At 43.3% G+C, this 26,323-nt stretch overlaps 1 protein-coding gene across 3 annotated transcripts in view; it reads right to left on the bottom strand.

The window, feature by feature from the left end:
• TEX14 (testis expressed 14, intercellular bridge forming factor) overlaps nt 1–26,323 on the bottom strand; it is a 62,981-nt gene that overhangs the window by 8,304 nt on the left and 28,354 nt on the right. For 2 of the 3 annotated variants that reach the window (XM_088802120.1, XM_088802121.1), the window contains 16 exons: nt 25,859–26,042; nt 23,399–24,324; nt 19,696–19,802; nt 17,547–17,672; nt 17,248–17,336; nt 16,125–16,406; nt 15,004–15,104; nt 12,986–13,105; nt 11,426–11,492; nt 9,169–9,241; nt 6,955–7,017; nt 6,319–6,446; nt 5,514–5,719; nt 4,383–4,479; nt 3,197–3,271; nt 450–527 (listed from right to left, as the gene is read on the bottom strand). In XM_088802120.1, the coding sequence (XP_088658246.1) occupies nt 450–527; nt 3,197–3,271; nt 4,383–4,479; nt 5,514–5,719; nt 6,319–6,446; nt 6,955–7,017; nt 9,169–9,241; nt 11,426–11,492; nt 12,986–13,105; nt 15,004–15,104; nt 16,125–16,406; nt 17,248–17,336; nt 17,547–17,672; nt 19,696–19,802; nt 23,399–24,324; nt 25,859–26,042 (2,722 nt within the window). The remainder of the gene's footprint in view (nt 1–449; nt 528–3,196; nt 3,272–4,382; nt 4,480–5,513; nt 5,720–6,318; nt 6,447–6,954; nt 7,018–9,168; nt 9,242–11,425; nt 11,493–12,985; nt 13,106–15,003; nt 15,105–16,124; nt 16,407–17,247; nt 17,337–17,546; nt 17,673–19,695; nt 19,803–23,398; nt 24,325–25,858; nt 26,043–26,323) is intronic. The other variant, XM_088802119.1, reaches the window with a different exon arrangement.

Here is a 26,323-nt window from a genome sequence, read left to right as displayed (position 1 = left end):
ACTGAAAACAGATTGCACAGACTTACTTTGGGGGACCACCCTGTTCTCACTTGTTAGGTGTTTCTAGGTTGGAAACCCAGGGAAAAAATTTGGGTGGGGAAGGGTAGTACCCTTTAATGTATGCCAGGCATTTTACATATGTTGTCTCATTCCATCCTGCCAGCAGTCCTACGAAGGGGAGGGGGCTGACATTTGTTAAGTATCTTACAATGTACCAGGCACTGTGCATGGAGCTATTCATCATGAGGTAGGAATTATCATCCCCATTACAGATGAGGATAACTGAAGCTCAGAGACATTAAACAGTTCGCCATACAAAAGTGGTAGAGTCAGAATCAAGGTGGGATTATGCCTGACCTCAAGGTCCACACTCCCTAATGTATCACCGTGCTGCCAAGGCCAGTGTCACCACAAGAACCTGATGAGAAAGATCTGGGTTGCCGGCTTACCATTTGCAGTGATGCTCAGAGGACTTGCTGTGTTTTCATCCAACACTGTGGATGAAGCCTGCTGCCGCTTCAGCTCCTCTGTCCAATACAAAAGCAGAAGACAACATATTTCTTCCTTTGCATGTCACATCATTCTCTAGGACAGTGGTTCTCAAATGGTGGTCCTCAGACCAGCAGCCTCAGTATCATCTGAGAATTTGGTAGATATGCAAATTCTCGGGCCTCATCCCAGACCCACCAGAATCAAAAACTCTGGGGGTGGGGCTCAGCAATCTGTATTTTAACCAGCTCTCCAGATGACTCTAATGACTAATAAAGTTTAAGGACATTCTTTAGGACATTAGGACAAATGCTTTAGGACATTCAATCCCATACAACATTAAAAATAAAAATAAAAATAATAAGTGCAGAGTCCTTATATGGCAAGTACTGTCTCTGATTTATATGCATTAATTCAAGATTAATGTTCATAATTAATCCTCACAACAACCCTATGAGATTGATCATATTATTGTTGTCCCAGTTTAACAGATGTGGAAAGGAAATTAAAGAGACAGGCTAAGGAGGAATTTACCTAAACCACACAGATAGTAAGAGGTAGAAACGGGATTTGAATCCAGGCGGTCTAGTTCTAAGGTTTATGCTCTTAATCTCTATTTTATAATCTCTCACAGTTTGTAACAGCATCAGAGCAACGCCCAAATTTCCCCATCTCTCTTGGCCTATATTTCACATTTTTTACTAAGTTTATGGGAAAGACAGAAGGCAAAGAATATCTGTAATTTCCAGCCCCTACAGAAATGCTCACTAGACCAAGACAAACATGTGCTAAGCTCAGCACACTGGGCCTCCTACTGCTCCCAGAGCGAGCAGACAGCTGGGAGGCAGCAGACAGGCGCCCCAGGCTTGCCTGCGGGCACGGCCTGTAGTGTGCAGGCACAGGGCAGGAAGCAGGCCCCACCGGGCAACTTCTGCGCATCGAGGGAGGGGCCCCATAAGATCATTTCATAGAAGCTGAAATTAAAAACCCATTTTTGTTCTTGTTAAAAGTAGTCTGAAAGGATCCCCTATATTCTAGGGTTCTGAAGGACCCTTCCCTTTAGGTCCTTGTCAGAAGCCGAGGGCTTTGGACGTGGGCCTTCCAAAGCGCAGGCGTCAGCTCCAGGTCACTCCCCACAGCTCTCTTGAGTGAAAACAACAACATAGTGATGATATACAATAATTGGCTAAGAGTACCCATTATTAGGAGAAACTACTCGAATGCCCTCTGCCCTTTGTCTTTCTGGAAAATGACCAACCCATCTCAAAGTACAGACATCCCCTAGAAACCTGGCCCAGATAATTCCCACAAGTTCAATGAGGGAGGGTTCTGTAGAGTACGCTGAGATACAGCACGTGCCATGAGGTTGGAGCCCGGCAAGAAGCTTGGTGACAGCTGCTGAAAGGGGGCAGGGGTCCACATGGTGACCGAAGACGAAAGACAGCGATCCAGAGGAAAAACATCACCAAGATCAGACGGCAAAGGAGCCTACGAGTACTGCCTTCAGCCATGACCAAGGAACAGATGACACTGAGAGTCTACCTGAGCAGGCCATGTGCGGGTGACCTCTTCTCTCACAAGCAGCAGTTTTATTGTTGTATTCAGAAGAGCAACTGGAGAGGAAGACTTGGCAAGGATGCCGTAGGGAGTTCCCGAGGAAGAAAGTCAGGGTGGGCGTGGGGGTGGGGGCCTTGAGAGCCTGACCCCACAACCCTGTCACCTGCACATCCCTGTGGCATTAGGGAAAGGGTGTGGGGAGGCAAGAAAGGCCTATGACTACAGAAGAAGAAACTAAGGAATGTTCTGGCAACTCTAACTGGCTCCACCTATGGTCACCAGGCCAGTGGTCAGAGGCTGGGGGCTATGATAGCCTAAGACAGTAGCTTTCGGTTGAGTCACACAAGGTATGTCCTCATTTAACTCCTTCTTCCTGATGAGACACAACACCTCAGAGACCCTAAAAACCAAGAGATGCCCTTCAGGAAATTCTCTAGAGGCCCCATACCAAGAATTGGACCCAGAGTTCTGATAAGATCCTTCCTCTGAGAGTGAGGGGCTAGTCAGCCAGGCCGTCAAGAGAACAATCAGGTCATTCCTGGGGAAGCGAACCACTGCCCCAAATGTGTCTGTGACCATGCACCATTTACTTTCAACATCAGCTCAGCTGTGCAACTAAAATTGAGCTAGGATTGCTCAGTCTCTGCCTGAAATGGAAAATTCTGGTCACATCAGGTCTCGTGCCACTGACTTCTCTGCCCTCGGGAAAGTGATTCATCCATGATGCCAATACCTTCAACACCTCCCGCTAATGGCAAAACGGAAAGTACAGGGTGTCTTGGCCTCAGTATCCAGACGTCAGGCCTCCAAGGTATGGCTGGTTTGGTTTGAAAAGGAAGTAAGAATTCCTTTAATAAAACAAGTTCATCATAATAAACCACTTGAATGTTGTTATTTCCTCTTAGAATCATTACCATAGACTCTTTAAATAACAAAGGGACGACACAGGGCAATTATCTTGGCCAGATTTCAGTAGTAATCTGAGGTCCACTTTATTGGAAAATCGCTGCTTCCTGAACTCTCTACATTCAATTAGACCTTCGTAGGGCCTTCTGTGCTAGTGCTCACGCCTGAAACAAAGAACTACATTGTGGCCAGTGACCAGAACTAACAGGGCCCCCGAGTACATTCTGTATTGAACATCCCTTACCGATTTCGTCCAGGAGCTCCTGAGATGGTGGTGGTAGCTCGTCAGTGTGATGCTGTGAGATGGCTTCTACTAGTTCTAAAATGATAAAGAGGAAAATGACTTAATACCTTCCTGGACCTGAGCTAGTTTTCTGGGCTCCCACATGGATTTGACTTAGGATTTCTCAATGATGAAACAAACTAAAGCCTCTTACAATAACAGTCCTGGTTGAGACCTCCTAATATGTAAATGGCTTTACCCCTCCTGCCCCCTGCTTTTATTCCAAATCCTTTCCTACATTACCCCTACCCCAGTACTGCTTCATCTATGCCCCTCCCTCCCCAAGGATATTTGGAGTAGGTGAGGTTCAAATTCTTACTGCGAGGCTGGGGGCCCAGTCTGGAACAGGGCTGCTGGCAGGGTACAGAGCCTTTGGACCAGTCAAAATGAAGAAAATGGGAAGTAGAGGCCTTTCTCTATAGATTATCAGCCAGGGTACATAGGAGCAAGCACACTTGGGGCCTTCCCCTAAGTGTCCAATGATAACATTAACCAGAACCCCTCAGCATAATTCACAAAATCCTTTTCCCCCTGAGGGAAATTCTAAGAGTTGTACCAAAGATGCAAGACATTAAAATTAATGTGGCAAAGGCAATATGCCTCGAGAGCTGTTAGCATGCTCACACCCTTTGATTTGGAACTGTTGTCTAAGAATCTATCCTAAGGGAAGGAGCAGAGGTGCAGATCAAGTATCAACTTTCAACACAGGGGCCTCATTAAGCAACATATGTAGAATGGACTATTTTGCAGCCGTTATATATATATATATATTTACAAATAATTTTTACTGTCAAGGGAAATCCTCAAAATGCATCGTCAAAGAAAAAAAGCAGGCCAGGGCTGATATACAATGTGACCTCAACTATCCTAAAAAAACAGATATTTTTGTATATTTCTAAAAATATAAAAAATGTACGTACCAAAATAGTACAAGAGGTTAAAAAATGGTGGTAGAATTAAATGGTGGTTTTCTTTTCTAAGCTCTTCTTTATTCTCTAAGTTTTCTATAATGAGTATGTTTTAGTTTTATAATCAGGAGAAAATAGTATTTTCGTTTGAATCTCATGTAGCATCAAAGATGAGACGAAGGCCCCCTTAAAGTGGCTCACTGTTATGAACTTGTATTTTGATAGTAAACACAGGGTACCTTTCGGCAGACTCCTTTTCTGGGTGGCACGGGATGATGTGTCAGGTGCCTTAGCACTGCTGGAGGAACCAGCCCCAGTAAATGAAGACAATCTTTTCTGTAAGTAAGACATAAATATGGTAACTGACACATGTATTGAGCGAAAAAGGCCTGTACAGCTTAATCATTTCCAAGATTAAGCGTGTGTATCATCGATGGAAGAAGCCACTTTGTTGACTGAGTCAAACTCATTCAAATGTCACCTCCTCAGGGAAGCCTTCTCACCAGTCTTTGCCTCTGCAACACTCAGCACTGACCTCTGCGTTGCAGCCTTTCTCACTAGGTGGTAAGCTCCTCCTGGTCAGGGATTACTTGTATGTCTTTCTTGTTCTCATCTGGATGCCTAGAAAAGGGCCTGGCATGGTGCCCGGCACTCAGAACCTGCCTGATTAACGGGTTTGTTGAAAGAAAGCATTAAATTCTTTATTGCCCTACTTCAGAGAGAGACCTTTTGTGAGTCAAATACCCAAAGATGACAGTTGGTTTTTCACCGAGGGCCAAAGCCAGTAATCAATCTGCCACAGAATAATCACTCAGCAGGTTCTTAATGAACAGTGCCAAGTAAGGAACTTGTAGTTTTCTTGAAGAGACTATACATGTGGAATATAAGGAAGAGAGAGAAGAGGAAAAAGAACAATAGGGGGGAGGGGGAGGACAGGAGAAAGTAGTATACAATTAAGTATTTTTACAGCAGACTGTGAGTTCAGGAGTTCAGAGGTGAATATTGATAAAAACTCAGGGAACTAACCAGATGAGGCTTCAAGGAGGAAGTAGAACTCTAGCCTCCTTGGGTAGGTAGGGTATGGTTAGAGAGAAACAACAATGCAGGTGAAGGTAGTAGCATCACAAGCTATAGCAGAGGTTGGCTCTTTAGGGAAGGTGCCAAACCTTATCTCCAGATGGAAAAAAGGCACAAAAATCCAAAATCTATCCTACAATGCAGACTCAGAGAGGAGTTCCAGGGAAGACTGAAAAGGATCCCGCCTATTTCTTGTTTCTTTGTAAAGTGGATTTGCAGAAATCATGGCACTTTGGATTACTGAGGCTTTGTGTTGACTCCACGAGAGTGTAAGTTAGAACTGGTGTACTTACAAGATCAGTCTGTCTTGAATGGAGAGTTTCAGAGGAAGTAAGAAGGGAATCTAGGCTCTTTGCTTTCTCTCGGACAGTTGTAAATTTATCAGACAAAGTTTGAATAGATTCTTGACTGTTCCAGCACGAGGTAGACCTTGTTTTAACTTGAAATGTGGTACTTTCAAGGCAGTCTTTATAGCAACTGGCAGTTGAAGAAATCGACCCTGTTGTAGAAGAGGGCAGTTAGTGTATGAATCCTTTATAGTATTTAAAAACAAAAACACCCATACAACTCTATACCTACACCAGGGATTCTCCAAATTATTAATAACTCAAATAATCACTGATCTGAGACACAGCTCCTCAAGGTGTAAAAAAAATGACAGTCTCTAAACTTGGCTATCAAAATAAAGGGAGACTGTTTGAACCACAAATATACTGGAAATAAGGACACTAGAGAGAGGATACTGATGCTGGCTGTATGCAGTTGCAGAACTCAGAACTATGTATGTTTAAGCACAGGGTACAGGTTTGAAGTTACAAACTCTAGAGAATGCAATGTATTTGCACTAAATTCAATACTGCTTAGGGTACTGAGTACACTTTGCACTGTCTCTATCACTAAAGTAAAAAACCTCCTTATAGCTGCTTAATAACCACCCCCACCACCCCCACCTGGCCTCCCCTGGGGTTATCTCCTTCAGCTTCGGCCCTAAAGGAACACCTCTATGCTGTGAGAAAACACCACCGAGAAAACTTCCCAGAGCCAATGGGGCTGGGGCTTAGCCCTTCTCCCTAAACGCTTCTCCTCCCTATGATTTACCTGGGCTGAGGGGAGTGCTGACACTAGTAGGTCCGTGGTTTATTTTGGGTGTTTTGCATGAGACTTCCTTAAAAGAACCACCTTGTTCATAGGAGATACTAGACAAGTCTTGAATGTCTGTCAATGATCTGAAGAATCAAAAGCACACAGTAACTGGGAGATGTTCAGAAAAATCAAACAATGTATTTCTGATAGGTACTTTTAAGGATGCTCTTGACCAAAATCTTTATTTGGCAGTAGGCCAGAATTAGAGACTGTCTTAGAGTAGCTTGTAGATCTTAAAGAGAATATTAGAGAATATCTTACAAAGAGATACTAACTTTAAATATATCTCAGCAGCTGAAAATAAACTATGTCCACAGATGAAAGTATATTTGTATGGAAAGCAGATTTAATCTACCTCAAGTATAACTAACATATTGTCATCATTATTTTTTTTATTGTCACTGTATTTCCTTGATTGTAAGATGGTATTAATTTAGAACACATCTTTTTGGTGAAAGAAGAACAGGCGCACATTAAATGTATACGTAAAAATGGGAAGAATGTAGATTCTTACAAACAAACAAGGAAATACTATGCCCCTAAAACCCAAACTTTGCACAGTATCCTTAGGCAACCCTTCGGTAGCCATACATGTCTTTCCCTTTCAGTTCCTCTGATGATTCCTTTAAGGCCTCCTCTTGTTCACCTTCAGTACTGTAAGAGAGAAAGTGAGAGAATTAGAATCCCCCGTCAGCAGAGTGCACTGTTTGTCGTACAAGGGACCAGCTTATCAGCCTAGGCTGAGAAGCAGCAAGAAGGGCACAGAGCTCCAGAGACTAAGTAAATATACTCTAAGGGTCAGACCATGTGAAAGTCGCTGATGATGCTACATGACAGTGAGCAAGTTCCTGAGGAAATCAATGGAGCACAAGAACTTTCCTGGGGATGGGGTTGGAGAAAGGGGCACAGCTATGGGGCCCGACCAGCTGTGAGACAGCTTCCTGATACAGAGATCAGGAGAGGCCAAGAGAGGCTTGTGCCAAAAAACAAAAACAAAAACAAAAAACAGAAAAGAATACGGAGACCAACTTGACCCATTTCTACTTTAACCCATATTTAGGATTCAATTTCAATTCTTATAGAACACAAACTACAAACCATATCCCATGCTAAATCCTTTGATGTTTTCACATTTTTAATCTTTGCCAACAATCCTGTGAGACCAATGGAATGAAGGAAAGAGCATGGACTTTGGATTTGAGTTGTGACTTTATTAATTCTGTTCACGAAAATATTTATTTTTCCTTCCAAGAACACAGTAGGACAGCACTTTTTGGCCCTCTTCATTTACATAAATGGCCACATGACTTGTTTTAACAAGTGAAATTGTAAGTGAAAGTGATGTGAATAACTCTTGGGAAGAAACTTTAAAGGCCAGTGCACAATTTACCATGTTCCCTTTTTCCTGCCTCAGCAATTAAGGAAGCACAAAGATGGAAGCTCCCTCAGCTTGCATCTCTGACAGAAGGTAATATAGCACAGAATACTCCTGGCCAACCCATGATGGACGTGAAGCATGAGCAAAAAATAAACTTTTATTGTTTTAAGCCACTAAAACAATAGTGGTTGCTTGTTATGTACCATAATCTACCCTATCCTGACTGATACAGCCACTTACTAACAGTGCAACCTTAGAAAAAGGTATTTAAACTCTCTTAACTTTGCTTTTCTTATTAGCAAAATGGAGATAACAGTACATATCTCAGAGGATTGTTAATTAATTAAATTTGACAAAACAGAGGACCTGCCATATGATAGCGGCTTAGGAAATACTAGCTATAATTATTATTATTAAGGAAATGGAGGCCCAGAAGAGGGAAAGTAAATTGAATGGTATTGTACCAGGCACTTTACACCTATTACTAATTTGTTAATTAAACTTTTTATTTTGAGATAACTGAACATTCACATGCAATTTTAAGAAATACACTTTACCCAGTTTCCCTCAATGGTAACATCTTGCAAATCTATAGGACGAGATCACAACCAAGACATGGTCCTGATAGTCAAGGTAGAAAACATTTCCACCACCACAAGGATCCCTCAGGTTGCCCTTTCAAAGCCATGTCTACCGCCCTCCCACTTCCCACCTCTTCCTTAATGCCCAGAAATAACTCACTTGTTCTTTATTTCTATAACTGTATCATTTAAAAAATGTTGTGTAAGTGGAATCATGTAGTAAATAACTTTTTGGGATTACTTTCTCCAATCAGCATAATTCTCTGGAGATTTATCCAGGTTGTTGTATGTATCATCAGTTTATTCTTTCTTATTGCTGAGGAGTATTCTATGGCCTGGATGTACCACAGCCTGTTAAATCATTCACATGTTGTTAGGCAACATCCAGGTATCCAGTTTTGGGCAACAAATAAAGTGGCTATAAACTTGCATGTGTTTTTTTGAACATAAGTCTTCATTCTCTGGGATAAATGCCCAGGAGTTATATTATTACTTTTAATCCCTATGTCAACATTCTCAGTAAGGATTATATTCCTGTTTTACAAATGGGGAAACAGAAAAGAGGGGTTGAGAAACTTGACCAAGGTCACACGAACAGACAGGCAAAGTCCAGGATCTAAATACAGATAATGACGCCTTTTCATGACCCCTCACAATTCTGCTGAGCAAGTCCTAACAAAGCTAAGCTGCCCAAAGCTAATTTTTGTAACATGGTGGCCAGTACATTTTAAGATGGGCAATATATAAATATGGGGCATTATCATCATTTAAACATTACTTTCATGAGTCTGAAAATGTGAATAAAGTAATAGCACATACCTTCGTATGTACACACTAAGCACATACCTTTGATCAGGTCTCAATTCCAACATCTCAGCATTTTTTCCAAGGCTTTTTCTCATTTGGACCTTTTCTTCACCTGAAAGAATATAGTAAATGCATTTTTTTACTGAATTTTTTCCAACCCAGATTATTATTTTCATTCCTTTCAGTTTCCCTTGGTCTGGTCCAGAATGAGAAATAATCTGGATAAACAAAGTGCTCCCTAATTGGGTTTGGATTGAGTGCTGTAGAAGAGGTTTTTGCTCTGAAAGTTTATTTTCCTCGCTCAGAGGGGAGAACTACATTCTGACACTGAATACAATCAAGCCATTTACTAGCCTTTCAGTTATAACTGCACAGTTATTTCTGGAGACAAATGTAGTTTTGTCTTTTCAGGAAGGCAAACTGACCTGGTTCCTGTCAACAGACACCAGGGGGCGTTGAAAGCAAGAACTGTTTGTTCACTAAAGATTCAAATAGAAAAGACCATTAGTGGGGCATTTCCAGAGTGCTAACTGTGCCTCTTGGCCATCGAATACCACTTAAGGAGTGGGGGTAGGGTCTTGAGTACCAAGGAGATAATTGAACTGTCTTCTGTTCCTAGCATCAAGGGTCTGAAGTTATGCCTCCCCAGTTCTCAGTAAGATGCTTTGCAGAGCCCTGTGCAGACAGGGCCAGTATCCATTTTCCTTCCCACAACTACATTGCTCTCGTTTATAGAGAAGGGGACAGAGCAGCCTGCCTTGCTGGCAAACGCTCATGATCCCCCTGCCATTCCTCAGGAATGGGGAGGCCCACCAGAGCAGCGCCACCTTTAGCAGCAACCAAGGAGCTCTGAAATTCCACTAGTTAAGAAGCACTGAGGTTCTTCTTCCTGTGATCCTCTTTCAAATACCAGAAAACATAAACACCTAGAAAGCATAAACAAATTCCTCATACACATAACAGAGCTGGAGGGAAACTTAGAAATTCTAAAGTCCGACCCTCTCCTTTACTTTACACAAGGGGAGAGTGGGGGCGCTGGGGTGAAGTGAGTTGCCCTAGGTCATACAGAAAAAAGTCAGCGGCAGAACTAGGCTTGGAAGCCAGCATGTACCAACTGTTACCGTTTCACTGCCTGGTGTGGAGGGGATATACATAAGAGCCCTGGTGGAAAAGGGGGGAGAGAAGGGCTGAAAGCAGTCGAAATCAAAGCCTTCTTCATGTTCTTCAGATGTTTAGACTGAACTAGCTCAGGTTTTCTGACCCGTCTACCCCACTTCTCCACCCACTCAGTCCTCTTCCAAACACAAGTGAAGTGGCCGTGTGCAGACGAGGCTCACCCAGAAAGCGGTCATGGGCAGATGCTCCCCAGACAGTGGGTGGCCCAAGACCCAGGTCTGAGGACTTTTAATACGTACTGTTCCAAAAATTAAACTGTTCATCTAAAAGCTTAGTGTCTTCAAATGCTCCCCACAGTGATTGGGCCCTGGATCAGGTTAGAGGTGGGCGCTGGAGTGTGCAGCAGGAGAAAGGGAGTTCAGAACCCAAGGCCACCCTGCCTGGGTTCAGAGTATTGCGATATGGCTGTGGGCAGCTACAGGACTTAGTAGGTGGGTAACTAATTTTAAAATAAGATGCAAAAGTGCATAATTTTTAAAACGTCTGTATCAAAAGCCGTGGTTCACTTATATCTTGTCTTGGGCTACATTCCGGCTGCTGACCCAAGGTTAACTTCCCATGTAACAGGAAGCAGTTGCTAAGTTATAGAACCCAAGGCCTCCCAAAAGAAGGATGTTACGTTGACGCTGCACTGCTGGCTGTTATTAACTCTTTGCTAAGATGCTAAGCAAGCAAAGGAAAATGATGGTGAAAATGCTTTCTGGAGTGGGAAAGGACAGGGAAACCTAGTTCTAGTTTTTGTTGTGTCAATAACTAGCTGTGAGGCCTGGGCAAATCCCTCAGGTCAGCTCAGCAAAAATAAATGAACACTTACTACGTGCCACAAAGGAGCCTGAAATCTAGTGAAAAACTAGAGGGGGAAAAAAAGGAAGCAACTACAATGTATGCTACAAGAAGGCAAGGACAGCTATAAGTAACATGCTGCATGGATGTCATGAGACTGGGGGGGGGGGGCAGGGGATGCCTTCTAACAGGAAATCACTGAGTCTAGGTTTTCTCATCTGCAACATGGAAGGCCCAGAGGTTATGTCTAAGGACAGCTCCAGCTCTAAACATCTGCGATCCCACAGAAAGCGAAGGCAAGTGATTCTCAAAGGAATCTGCTCTAAGGCCTTATTACCAGAGCCTTGAGGTTGGGCAAATGCATCTTGTACTTCTTCAAAGTCCTCTTGTATGGGACTTGAGGTCTACAAAAGAAAGACAGGAGTTTTAATGGAGGCAGACATATCAGCCAAAGGTCAAGAGAGAATTTCTTGATGTTCTTAAACCTTGCAAATCTTCATAAGGTTTCTGCATTTTTTACAGAACAAACCTGCTTTGCAGGCACTAAGTACTTACTTGTACTATATGTTCCTCGGCAATAAGGCCTCCCCCTACCTTCCATTGTGAGGAAGAATTATGTGATTTTTCCCTTCCTCCTATCATGGTCCCTTTCTCACCCAAACCTTCCAACAAAGACGTTTTGACTCCTGGGAGCTTTATCAGAAGAGCCAAAGAACTCTGGGGAAATGGCCCAGACTGCAAAGCGCCTCCATGGGGTGAGAAGTCAGAATACTGGTACCTCTGAGGGGAGGCAGTGGCTGGGAGGAGGCATACGGGCGTCTTTTGTGGGATCAGCAATGCTGTGCCTTGATCTGCATCTGCGTGCTGGTTACATGAATGTACGACTATTCAGTTTCTGAAAGTTCATGAGCTGCACACTCACAATCTGTGTACTTTTTTCTATTTGTACTTTTTATATATGTATACATTACATGAATATACATACATATATATACTTTATATCTTTTTATCAAAGATTCTCATAAAGTTCCAGTCGGCTCACAGTAAAATCAAGAATGTTTAAAGGATTAATAATGGAAAACCTCTCTGATTGAGTTTCCACAGACAACTGGAAGTGATGCTTTTTGATGCATCACTGAATTCTTCTTGTCAATCAAATGTTGTGATGGATCCGTATGATCCTTCCTTTCCTCTACCCCACCTTCCATACTGGTAAAAGATCCAAAAAAGATGGCAGGTTAGGGGTGAGATGAGGTAGAAAGTATATAAGTAAATAAGAGAATCTAATGAGTTTCATTTTACAAATGAAAATACTCTGTACAAACAGGTTCTTGCAAAAGCTAGGCAGGTTTGCAAGCAAGTCTGGTGTGGTGGACAGCCTCACATTCACTGCTGAACCCTTGCCTCTAATCCTGGCTCTCCCACCACTAAAGCTTGGCAGGCTAGGGCTGACTCCCCACAGCTGGGGATCAGCATTTCTTCAAGGAGAATGAAGGAGGGGGAGGGGGGAGAAGGAGGGAGAGGGAGAAGAGGGAGAAGAGGAAGAAGAGGAAGAAGAGGAAGAAGAGGAAGAAGAGGAAGAAGCAGCAGCAGCAGCCTTCTCTTCCCCCGCAGAAAGGATATATGAATTAGGTAACATGAAGAAAAGTGTTTTGAAAAAAGGTACAAAGTGCTGTATAAATGCAGGAACCACAAATTCAGGAGAAATTGCATTTTGACTTTCTGTTCTCAAAAGTCTTACTTTCCAGGTGTTTTTTCCAAAACATATGAAAACACTGGTAAGTGGACATTGCATACTTTTATGTGTAAGCTATTTTTCTCAGTAAAATAATTTAAAAGGAATAGGGCAATGGAGAAAAGCTGAAAATGTACTTTACCCTGAACTGTAAATTTTTACCTCTAGAGCTAAGTTTTCTTGAGCAGTTGAGGAGTAAAAATATTCATGGTCTGGAGTTAAAAATTCATCTGTTATGTCCTCAGAAGACTCTGGTGAACAAGTTGATCGCACAGACTGATCCTATTAATAACGTAGGAAATCACTTTTAATTTGGTGTTCCTTATAAACAAACCCCTTTATCATTGGATGCAGTGTTAATAATGGGATTATTCTAGCCTGCTGGCACACCTGCCTCTGCCTTCCTCCCCCACAGTGAACAGGGAACCCCCCCTGGAGCAAGTGTGGCCAGTGACAATCCTGAATGTCAGTGTCCTTCTCTGTACAGTGGAGGGGGGAGGGGTTAGGCAACCTTTCTGCTCTAGAAGTATCAGAAAGAAAGGCGCTCGACGACTCAGCTGGGGACTGACACCCTGATCCTCAAGCATGGAGCAGCTGTCCATGTGTTGGCTTCGTCCTCCAGATGAGGAGGCTGAGGCTGCTCAGAAGTGGGAAGTCCCTTGGGTGTTCCAGTTAAAAGGCAAGTGAAGGAGCATGATTTGAAAAACAGCAATTCAATCTCAATACTAAAAATAAAATTTAAAAGTAAGTTATTTCTTCAGCATCTCTGCTCCACCCCTTTCTTTTCAGGCCCTGATCCCCACATGGCCAGATACTTGGCTCCTTTCCTCATCTTTAATCATCCCTTTGCAGAGGTTCTGTGGTTTATTTCACTGGACACTGCTTTTGCCACACACTTCCTCTACCTGGGCACTTAGCAGCTGCTCTCCTTTACTTCTCATAGCAAATTGAAACTTCTTAGATAAGCCTGGCCTCCCATACCTCCCCCACTTCCCTGATGGACCTGCTTCTCCAGCCAAGCCAACGTGCTCAATTTGGTGCATACTTCCAGCCCTTACGTGAGACTGGTTTGTGTGCTATGATTAAATAAATACAATAGCGTGTTCTTTGAAAGACCTCACATGTTATCACAACTGTATTTTTACATTGTTTCATTCTCAATTGCTGTTTATATTCTTTAAATGATTGTGGCCCCATGTCAATGATGATAAAAAAAATTTTGGTTCCTCCGTCTGGCTGGACCATGGCCCAACTGCATGCTTCGAGGATATGTTAAGCCCCTGAAGCAAAGCTAACTTCAATGCAAATGCTAGGAAATGACTGGACCCCACAGATCCTGCTGAGACGCAGAGGTCGGCAAGAACACATTCCTTCCACTGAGTTGGGATCTGAATCTGGGTCTTAGAAGACATTCAAGGTGAAGGCATTCTCATCACAAACCTCACCTTGCTTTTCCTGACCTCAGTCACCTGCTGGGCCACTAGCTTTTAGTGTCTAACCTCATGCTCTGCTTCCAGAGTTGGTCTTGTTTACCCAATTAGATGGGAGGCTCAGGAGCCAGAGCTGAATCTGATGCTGGACTATTTCTCCCAAGCTCCCAGATACACAACACTTTGAGTAGAACTGATTCAAAAAGTATTAGGCAGGGAAGGAAAAACTTCTTCATTCATGTCAGAGACATGAGGGCACATACACCAACAAAAAACTACTATGGTATTATTTCAATGTTGTGGGAACAGAGCCAGGAGTGCAGTTTCCAGGCTCTCGCCCTCACGTGGAAAAGTGCTCACTCAGGTAGTAAATGGCCATCAACTGTGATTGGATGGCCATTAACTGTGGCTAGTTGGCCGTCAGCTGTAACCAGTGAGCCACTGGCCACGAATATAACTGCTGTGGCTATGCTAGCAGGAAATGGGGGGCTAGCAAGAAGATGGGGGCTGAGCTAGCAAGCAGGGACTGCGAGAGGCGGATGCCGCCAGCAAGAATATAATGGTATGACTCCCCCATCTATGGCTCTGTGGGTGTTCCTTTTTGGCCTCACCACGTCCTGCGTTATGTGGGGAGCGGGACCAGAGACCCCACGTGACACCCTGTATGACAAATGTCATAATACATAACAATTCAGTTCTACTTTATTAGGTCCTTGGGTTTACCTTGGCTCTCCAGGGCCTATTACTTACGCTGTAAGAGTTCTCATTGACCACAGATGCTTCAGAACTTGCTTGAAAGACTTCATTATGCTCTGGCTGCTCGTTTTTTCTGGGGCACAGGTGCCTAACACCTAGTGATTATAACACAACCAGGGCCATAGTCATTCAGTGGTATTCAGATGGCATGGAAGGGCAAAGGGTAGCATGAGAGAAGAGATGCATGCATGTTCTGCTCAGGGTGGCCGTGTCCCATATGTCAGGTTCAGTCTAGAGCGGGGACTGGAGACTGTTAGTTTAGCCTGGCCTCAACATGCAGCCCTGGATCATCCACGCTTTTGTTCACCCATTCAAGAGTGCAGCTTGACAATGTACAGTACAGCACAGGGAATAAAGTCAATCATACTGTAATAATGATGTACGGTTCCAGGTGGGTACTAGCCTTATGAGAGGATCACTTTGTAAATTATGTAAATGTCTAACCACTATGCCATACACCTGAAACTAATATAAAATAATACTGAATGTCAACTGTCATTGAAACAAGGAACAGATTCTAAATACCAAAAAAAAAGTAGGCCAGTAGACTTTCTACCTAAGGCAAATGACAATTTTAGATTACCTTTCTTTGACTTGTAAACAACCATGAAATAATATCCCATGCCCTGATTGCAAGCAAATTACCAGGAGATAAATACACAGCCTTTAGTTTTAACCTACAAATCTATAAAGTGATGCCAGCCAAAGGTTCCTTAGGCACAGACTCTCTGGGAGACAGTGGAACTCTTCTGGCTTAAAATGCACTCACTGCAAAGAAATGGGCAGCAGGGAGTGGCTGCCCACCACTGCCCTCAGGTGAGGAAGGTTCAGTTCCTTGCCAGGTTACGCCCAGGACCACAGTCAGTACATGGAGCTTATTTTACTTCCTTTGACAAAATGGGTTTGCTCCAGCAATAGAAAAACTCATGAATCTCTGGTTTTCTTTACCTGCAGGAAAGACAGGGGGATCAAAAGGGTATGCTGCTTTCCCCTTGGAATTCAGGGTCCCCAATCGGGAAAGAGAGAAGACCGAGCAAAGAAAATACTCCAGGAGGTCGACTTATATCACCACTCGATAAGAGTTCACCTATTCCGATTCCTCCAACTGAACTTACTGGTAAAGCTCCCAGGCCCAGGCTGTCTGCCATGCTGGTCATTGTCACGGTCACTGCTGTCCGTTTTGTCACACTTGCCATTGCCTCTTGGCTTATCGTTTTTCCTGGGATACTCTGTAACACGATGGCAATCCATATTCTCAGGGGCCCTGATGGGGGGCTGTGGCAGGGGATCAGGCTCGTTTTCAGCCTCATTCTCTAAAGTCAAACTGCGCTGAGGATGCCAAGGAGGTACCGCCAGCTGCCCAGTAGCTGCCTTCTCTGCCATTTCTTTCACCTCCACTGGATAGAAGAGAAAGCAGCATTTAAAACAGCACCATGAACACTGGAAACAAAAGCTTTTGATTCTTAAAAGAGGTATGTAATACGTTTATAGCGCATATTGTCACCATATTTGCCTTTGTAGAATTGCATCACCCTTAGCTTACGCTGTTTGGCTTGGAGGGGAGGAGAGGAGAGAACTGACGACAGAGTGAGGGGAAGAGCGGAATTTCAGTTAGTCACAGCCCTTTTTGCTGAATTCCAAAGTGGAAGGCAGCAGGAAACTTGCAGATGGACCTTCTTGCTGTGAAGATTTTATAAGAAAATGACATCATCTGAAACCCACAGTCTGTAAAGATTCTATTTGAGTTTGTTTAGCCTTTCTAGGCCATGGTGAGGTGAGTTTATATTTTGGAAGTGTGTATATATGTGCGTTTTCATTCCAAATATTCTATACTTTTGCCAATGTCACTTAGCGTTAGTATTAAACAACATGGATCCTTTTACGCTTATAAAATACAAAAGGATAATGCCCACAGGATATGTGAAAGTGGCACTGCATGCTTTCTACTTTAATAATGTTATATATTAAATATCTGCATCATATATTTTTCTATACTTGTTATATAATATACACTAATATATAATAGAAGTAATTCCTATATAATCTAGAAATAAGAAGAACATTTTTCTTCTGTAGTTTGTAATCAGAAAGGACTTGCTTTTTAAATGGAATGATCTAACAACAAAAAAAATGCGGGAGGACAATACAATACAGGCAGTGCCCTTAGAGATAACAATCAGGTTAGAGATATACTTTAAATTTCATTTTGTCCAACAGAACACATGACTTTATACTCACTTTTCCATTTTAAGTGCACCTTCCCATCATCTTCATGATTTCTTGACTTTGCATTATAGATTTCAGAAGACACGGATTCCATACTGATCCTAAATTGCATAGGTTTTTTTTGGAGGGGGAGGGGAGCAGGGTGGACACAAGCTTATCAGTTTGCTCAAGTTCTTGACACAACCCTGAGCCTACCAGCCCACCCAGAGGACTGTCTTCCACTCTTTGAACCATTCCTGGGGTTGCACTGACTCTTGCCCACCACCAGAGGGCACAAGACACCCCAACTTTCAGCCGGCAAGACTCCTTACCTGGCAGAGCCCTTGACACTGCTGGATGCCACTGGAGGTCCCTGCGGGTGGTTTGACACAATGAAGAATGCACTATTTAACTGTGTCACTTGGGCTTGGGTCTTGGACTCTCTAAGCTTTCCTTGGCTAAGAAATGAAAGGACTCTGGGTTAGAAGATCTCTAGGGGATTTTTCAGTTTCTAAGTTTAGATTTCATGATTCTAAAAAGTGCTCTTGGGAAATTTCAGAAGTACAAGAAACCCACAATTGAAATTCACTTTCACCAGACAGAATCCTGGTCTTTAGGCTGCTGCCACAGAACACAGGTGGTGGTTCAGTAACTATTCCTGCCCTGTGATCAGAATTCTCTGCATATCAGCGACAGCATCACAACTAATATTTGTAAGGATGTACTTAAGGCACCAGGGATCCTAAAGAACATTCAGAGATCTACAGCCTATTTCACTGAGTTCTAGATCCTGACCCGCCAATGGCTGGCTGTCTGACTTTGGCAAACTCCAGTCTCTCTGGGATAAGGTTTCCTCATCTGCAGTACTAGGAAGAGTCTCTTTCCTCTAAATATCCCGCGATTATATGTATTTCAGTGTCTGTTAAACTAACTCTTCAACATGTGTGATCTGTGGCATACATATGAATTCCCTGTTATCCAGAATGCCCTACTCTCCCTCTGGACCAGAGCAGACACACGTTAAATTGGAAAGGTCAGATCTGATCAGCTTCCTTCAAGAGCAATTTCGCAACAGCTATCAGGAATCTCTAAGATGTTCAAACCCTTTGACACAGTAACTCTGCTTCTGGGAATCTATTAACGACATAACCAAAATGAGAAAAAGATTTATTGACACTGTGGCCTTGTGACTGGTGAAAGAATGAAACAACTTAAAATTCAACACTGGGGGAAATCTAACAATTTCAAAATAAGTTTACCGGGTGTTTTTTAATAACACAGCATAATGCTCACGTTCTAATGTAAAGTGAAAAATCAGGAGATAATACACTATAATTATAACATAATTGGGATATAATCAAAATATATACATGTATTAAAAGTTATACACCTGAAATTTGTTATTAACCAATATTACCTCAATAGATTTAATTTGTAAAAAGATATATACGTGCATACAATTATAATTTTTTTTAAAAGCATACAAAAAGACTAGGTGGATTAGTAGCAAAATGTTAAACTTCACTTTGGTCTGTTTTTTTGTTCTTTTGGAGGAAGAGAGTGAAGCTGGGCAGGGGAGGCACAACTACAGCTTTTGCTTCGTCATCTAATGGCTATACCGCCACTGCATCTGCTTGTGTCAGTGAGGTGAGTGCTACACCTTGTGATGCCTTCAGTTAGGTGGTCTTCAATAATTCCCTTCATGAAGATAAAATACACTAAACTAAAATGTCTGGGCATTTTCCTGGATTCTCCCTTAATGTACAACATGAAACGAATAGCAAATTCTTGTCTTTTAGTCTCAGTCACCACTGGGGAAGGACACAAAAAAATTTTTTTCCCCCAGAACTGACTTCAAAGGTGTGGATTAATGTTGCCATTAAACCACAGAAAATGAAAACTAATAGTGATATACTACTCTACCTTGAGAAATATTTATTGCTCCTTGAATATGTCCCCCTATGCAAAACAAAATTAGTTCTACCTAAGTTCTTAAAAACCCAGTATACACATGTGCTTTCCTTCCAGCGATTTGTGCTGAAGCTATTCCACTTCGTGATCTGGCTGGAAACCAGAGGCAGGGTAACAGTGATATTATTCCACCCCCTCCTTCTGCCCTCCTGTCAGTGACGCTTATTTTGAACCAAAAAGCTTGGTTTCTGGAACACTGGCAAATGGAATACCTGGCATTTCTTTTTATGTGGGCAGCTCCGGAAAGGCAAGATGCTTTGCTTCTGACACCTAATGAGTTCTGTCTGATTAACCTGCCAGGCACCTTTACCTTTGATGTCGCCTACAAGGTTCCATTACACTGCTCTTTTTGCTCGTGTAACAGAGAGAAAAAACCTGCCAAGATCTGCTGTGGGGTTACTATTCTTCATCATTCACAGACTCTGTCGTTAGACATATGAAGATGGCCTCAGGGTCACACGGGAGTCTAAAAGCATGGTGATACAAAGAACAACAAAATGTTAAACCTACCTGCTGGCATTTTGGTTCCTATTTCTTTCCAAACTGTCATTGGATCTTTGAGTGAGCTGAAATTGTTCACCTGTGCTCTGTTTTCCAGGGCCACAAAGAGTTGGCAGCTTGAAAAGCAGTAAACATGTTTCAGTGGTTTGATGAAGGAATTCCTCTTCTCTTCACTCACATTCTATTTTTAAAGCCATTCTTGCTAAATGTGTACAAACCACCACCAGACCTACCAAGATGGTTTCCATTTGCATGTTTCATATCTAGTAAGTCATCTCTTAGCTGGAGGCCTTTACATAGAAATGTTGGGCCCCAGCAACCCAGTCCAGATAGGGTGCAAGTGAAGGATGAGCAGACAACACAGATATGAAAGATCCCCAAACCTTCCCCTATGTTATGACGGCAGCAGGCTTGTGGCAGGAGACCTGGGCCCTGGGTTCCAGTCTAATCCTTACATAGACTAACCTATGAGTCTTGTGTTTCAGTTTCCTCATCTGTAAAACAGGGACAATAATATCTGCCTGAATCCACTTGTGGGGATGCTATGAAAATAAAATACAGGAAAACAAAGGCTATAGTACTTTGGGAATAGTAAAATAAATGAAAGCCTATGCCGTTTATCCAAAAGAAAGACTTTCAGATCTACGTATTCCAATTTTAACATGTCTTATTAACTATATTTCCTAACCTAGAGCAAATTAAGGCAACAGATGTGGGGTTTGGGGGAGGCAGCAAGACGCCCTAAAGTAAGAGGATGCATAAAAGCAATCATAAGCTCCCTGACATAGGAGCTCTAGAGGCCTTTGCATGGGGGCAAAGATCCTTAGCAGGGGCTGAAGCCACCAAGGAGCATCATAACAGACGTTCAAAAAAATGTCACAGCCACCAAGGAAAAGTTAGAATGTATTTAGAGTATATTCAAAAAAGGTTATTTAGAATAATGGGAAGTTTGTAATGTTTTCATTCAGTGTGACTTAAAAAGTAAGAACTGGGCTGGCCCGGTGGCTCAGGCGGTTAGAGCTCCATGCTCCTAACTCCGAAGGCTGCTGGTTCGATTCCCACATGGCCCAGTGGGCTCTCAACCACAAGGTTTGCCAGTTCAATCCCTCGAGTCCCACAAGGGATGGTGGGCTTGGCCCCCTACAACTAAGATTGAACACGGCACCTTGAGCTGAGCTGCCTCCCGGATGGCTCAGTTGGTTGGAGTGCGTCCTCTCAACCACATGGTTGCCGGTTCGACTCCCACAAAGGATGGTGGGCTGTGCCCCCTGCAACTAGAAAATGGCAACTGGACCTGGAGCTGAGCTGCGCCCTCCACAACTAAGACTGAAAGGACAACAACTTGACTTGGAAAAAAGTCCTGGAAGTACACACTGTTCCCCAATAAAGTCCTATTCCCCTTCCCCAATAAAATCTAAAAAGTAAGAACTGAGAAAATAAAGGAATGACTTTCAATTGTCTGAAAAATTCACTTAGGTAAAAATGCCTTATTCTTTGATTATGCTAGAAAACCAGGGCAGACTTTTTAAAGAAAAATTAAATATGGTATAATTGGTTAAACATAGTCATGTGTACTAGATGGCTTCCAGCGATGGCTGCCATTAATTCCTTCCCTCCCTGCCCACACTGCCACTCGAGAGCTGGAGTCTATTTCTCTCACCTTGAATCTGGTCCAGCCTCGTGACTTTGACCAACAGAAAACAGCACAAATGACACTGTCCTACGGCTGGGACTAGGTTTTAAGAAGCCTGGAAGCTTCAGCTTTCGCTTGGGAAGCCAGCTGCCCTGCTGTAGAAGAGACTACTTATGAATAAGAAGCCAAGTGCAGAAAGAGGCCATCTGGAGGAGCCAAAGGCACCAGACATGGAAGTGAAGCCTTCTTGGACCTTCTTGCCCAGCCCAACTTCTGGCTGAATGCAGTCAAGGAAGTGATCCCAGCCCCTGCGACATGCAGTGGAAGAATTACCCAGGCGACCCCTGTCAGATTCCTGACCCACAGAATTGTTAGAAATAACAAACTACTGTTACTTTAAGCCATTAACTTTGTTTTTTTGTTGTTGTTACATAGCAATAGATAACCAAAACATAATATATAAGAAGTTATTTCTTATAGTTTTTTTTAGCAAACTCTAATGTTTAACAGAAACAGAAATGTTAAAGTCTAAGTACATTCTTCATGCCTTTTCTTTATATAAAAACAAAATGCTGGGTGGCCGGTTAGCTCAGCTGGTTAGAGCGTGGTGCTAATAACAGCAAGGTTGCCAGTTTGATCCCCACATGATGAGCTGCACCCACTGAGCTGCACCCTCCTTAAAAACAAAAACAAAATGCTCATGCGTTTCCAAATGTTCTAAGTGAGGACAAAAGCCTTGATGAAGTTCATAACGGTACGAGAAAGAGCACTGGACTAGGAGTCAGGAAACCTGCCCTCCCCAGCTGTGGGCCCTGGCAGTGGCATTAGGGTGGGGGTGGTGGGAGTTGTCTGCCCTGTGCAGGAAATAAGGGGCTGCATAGTAGGTCGAGAACTTTCAAACAACAATAAGGGCCACTAAAAGGTGGCCTGCTTTTATCACCATTGGTCAGCAATTCTAGTTAATTTCAGTAATAAAGTCCTCCTTCCAATGGATCTGACCTCTCCCACTCCACGTCTATCTCAGTAAGGAACACCTGGACCTCAGAAGTTTAAATTACTGAGGTTGAGCTTCACACTCCGCAAAATGATGGGGTTGATCTATCTCTAAAATTCTATGATTCAAAGGCAGTCAGCTTTCTATGTGTGAATTTGTTCAAATTCATTCATTTATTCATTCCCTCCATGACATTTCTCAAGTACCAGGCACCATGCTAGGTTTTAGGACCCAGAATGCGTAAGACCTAGGCCCCGTCCTAAAGAGCTCACGGAGAAGCCACTCTGCAGCCTCCCTGAGCCTCAAGCTAAACCTCCCAGGCCAGCTCCCAGGGTGTCTTCTCACCTCTTCTGATGCGTCTTCTTTGACCACCAGGTCCCTCTGCCCCCACTGGTGTTCGAGCTACTCACAGGTAGGGCTGGTGGATCATTCATCAGCATATGCCATGGTCTAATCAATATATCGCCTCTGGCTCTATCAATGTTTGTTGAATGACTGAATGAATAAGCAACTTAGAATGGGAATTAATACCTACCAGAGATACCACAGTTATTATAGTAAGTTGAACCACATAAAATTGTCAATTCTTGATTATTTTGACTTATAATACAGCAATTTCATATGGTTCAACCTGATGCATAGAATTTACAGAGAAGGACATGAGCCGTGTGTTGGGTGTGGAATAGGAGATAAAGATACCATGTGTCCCCAAAAATAAGACCTACCTGGACCATCAGCTCTAATGCGTCTTTTGGAGCAAAATTAATGTAAGATCCGGTATGATATATTATATTATATTATATTATATTATATTATATTATATTATATTATACCCGGTCTTATATTAAAATAAGACTGAGTCTTATATTAATTTTTACTCTAAAAGACGCATTAGAGTTGATGGTCCAGCTAGGTCTTATTTTCGGGGAAACACGGTACCTACCTACCTTGGAAGTCTGCCCCAGAGGCCTTATTTCCCAAAGCTAAGAGGACCCTGCTATGAGCTGCTTTTATTTACATTTGTCCTTGCGTACAGGTTGGGGGCAACGCTGAACTGGCCCCTGCCTCCAACTTCTTAGCTTTACCTGATGGTTCTTCTCTGACGGATCCCCCGTGCTTTCTTCAGAGACTTGAGTGAAAGCAGTGAAAGGTTCCCAGCCACAGCCATTTCTCTTCCTGGACCTTTTCCCAAAATGTTCCCCTTGCAAGTCTCTCACTGTTCCTGGAGACCTTGCTAGGGTCGGGCACTTGCCCCCGGCATCCGGCCACTGGTCTCCTAATAGCTGCACGATGGGAGGGACATAACTGGAAGCTGGGGGTCCCAGGGCTGAAGGCAAGTCACACACGTTAGCAAACTCTCTTGAAGAAGCCCACAGAGACGTGTTCTCCGCCTGCTCCTTCTGTATCATCTCCAGCTTATCGATTTTCTGCTGGGTTTTCCACAGCACATCGGCATTCTGGTGCATTAGCATCTGTGCAATCTTTAGATTCAGCACACACTTGCTGATGTACTCCTCGGTCATGGACCTGCGGCTCACGTTGCCCTTGGCTTCTCTGGGTGGCTCAGGGAGGCTGGGTGAACTAAGCGAACTCCTTTGCCAGTCCCAGTCCTCAAAGGAGAGCTCTGTGTCAGCTTCCACAGAGCTCTCGTCCTCATCAGAAAAACAGCACACCTCCTTCTCCATCTTTTCCAACTCCTCTTCCAGGGACTTCAGCTCATCTACCTGGTTTGGTCTGGCCCCCTCGAGAGACGGACCAGCTCCTGGGGACTCCTTCTCTTTGTCATCGCTTACGTCCAGGCAGCCTGAGTAGATTTCGTTGATTTCAAAGCCGCAGAGGCTCCCGTGACTTGGGCTGGAGCTCCTGGACTCTTCTGCCACAGAGAAAGCAGGAGAAGCAGCATCTTGGTCCTGAGTCTCCTTGGGCATTACACTTGGATCTGGGGCCTGAGGAGCTGGTGTTGCTTTCTTGGTGGGTGAAGAGTGACCCCCTGGTGAATGAAGCTGACTGCCTGTTGAAAGAGCAGCAACATGCAAATGATTAAAGCGATCACAGGCAGCAGCTAAGGAGCCTTGGGTGCAATAAGAATGCAGAAGGAAGCTATTTTCCCACTCCCATCCCAGGTGTGGAAGACCACCATACATACTCAGAGAGTATGGTGAAAATTCTAAGCTAGGTAAACGTTCCCATGTTGACATGGGTGAAGGTAGAAAATCTGGGAAGGATCAAACCCTGGGGGAAATGTTCTAAGCTTAGTTATAGTGTGGTCAAAACATGCTTAACTGTCAGAACATGCAAATTATAAGCCCCTGAATCTTAAGGACTAAATTCATAGCTCTCTTTACGTACAATAATGTTTAAATAGTCATGTAGATTATAGTTATGCTCTTGATGAGCATCTAATAAAAGCACCTGAAGGCAGCCAGATGAGTCAGTTGGGTAGAGCGTGAGCTCTCAACAGCGGGGTTGCCAGTTCAATTCCCACATGGGCCAGTGAGCTGTGGCCTCCACAACTAGATTGAAGACAATCAGCTGCCACTGAGCTGCCTGAGGGGCGGCCAGATGGCTCAGTTGGTTAGAGCAGGAGCTCTCAACAATAAGGTTGCTGGTTCAATTCCCACAGGGGATAGTGGGCTGCGCCCCCTGCAACTAAGTTTGAAAATGGCGACTGGACTTGGAGCCGAGCTGCGCCCTCCACAACTAGATTGAAGGACAACGACCTGGAACTGATGGGCCCCAGAGAAACACACTGTTCCCCAATATTCCCCAATTAAAAAGAAAAAAGAAAGAAAAAGAAAAGCAGTTGAGACACTGTCCAAGACGCCATTGCATAATAATAAGAATAACTTAAAAAATAACACCAGGGACTGGGACCACCCATCACCCCATCACCCCTGGTTGATGCTGTACAGCTTGCAGAGAACAGGATAGGGAGGACCAAAGTAATGACAGCTTGGCGGGGGGGCTATTCTGGAAGCCTCCAGCCCTGTCCAAAGAGAGTCAGAAAAAAATGGTCACTTGGCCTGGGTTCCAGCTCTGTGAGAAGCTCTGGAATCCTGACCGAACCACGACTTCTCTGAATCTTAGTTTTCTCATCTGCAATATGAGGACATGAAGCCCAATGGTTGCAAGGCCCTTCCAGCTCTGAATTCTAAGGCTTCTAAGAAGCAGTAAGACACTAGGGAAAAAATGGAAAGAAATACCAAAATGTTAACAAATTATTTCTAAGTGGCAGAATTAAAATAAGTAATGTTCTTCTTTTTACTGTTTCAAATTTTGTATAATGAGCAGAAATCATCATTTAAGTTAAGAAATCATCCTTTTTATGTGTAAAGCAATTAGATAAATTCCTAAGGGTAATCATGCTAGAAATAAACTGGTTGTTCCTGCTAAGTTCTGGACCCAACCAAGGTGTATATGGAGCTCAAAAGTTTAACTTAATAATTTCAGAGATCTTGATTTTTTCCCCTAAGGCATCCATCTTTTCCCAGTCTAGGGGATGCATACAGTTTGAAGGAGTAGATTAGTTGCAGCTCATGACTCACATTCATGCCCAAACCTGTGGTTTAAGGCCATACCTGCTTCCTTCAGCTCTTTTATTTCCAAGTCAGGGGTCTCTTTTAGATGTTCTGAAGTCAGTCCTAGATACATATTGACATCAGGATGGAGCTCATATCTCTGCGCCCTGGGGCTCTCACTTGGCTGAGTTCTCTGGGCTCCAATAAAATCCTATAACAAGGGAAATATTGGCAAGGACATATTTGCAATCATCTCAATGTCACTGGTGTTTCTGAAACAGATCTAGGTATCACATAAATCCCCTCTTACTCCTGCTGGGTGGACTGGCTGTAGTCCTAATTAGCTAATTCATTATCATTATTTTAAAAGTAATAACAATAGCTGCCACTCTCTGAATCACACTACGTGCCTACAGGGTGCCCATTCTATGCAGTGACCCTCCCCAGCTTCCCTCATCAATTCCCAGCTGCCCTCGCCAAGTTAAGCAGTTA

Source organism: Rhinolophus sinicus, chromosome 12 (genome assembly GCF_057876585.1).
Source record: "Rhinolophus sinicus isolate RSI-liver-muscle chromosome 12, RSI-T2T, whole genome shotgun sequence".
NCBI lineage: Eukaryota > Metazoa > Chordata > Mammalia > Chiroptera > Rhinolophidae > Rhinolophus > Rhinolophus sinicus.
This window is presented reverse-complemented; position numbering and strand designations above follow the sequence as displayed.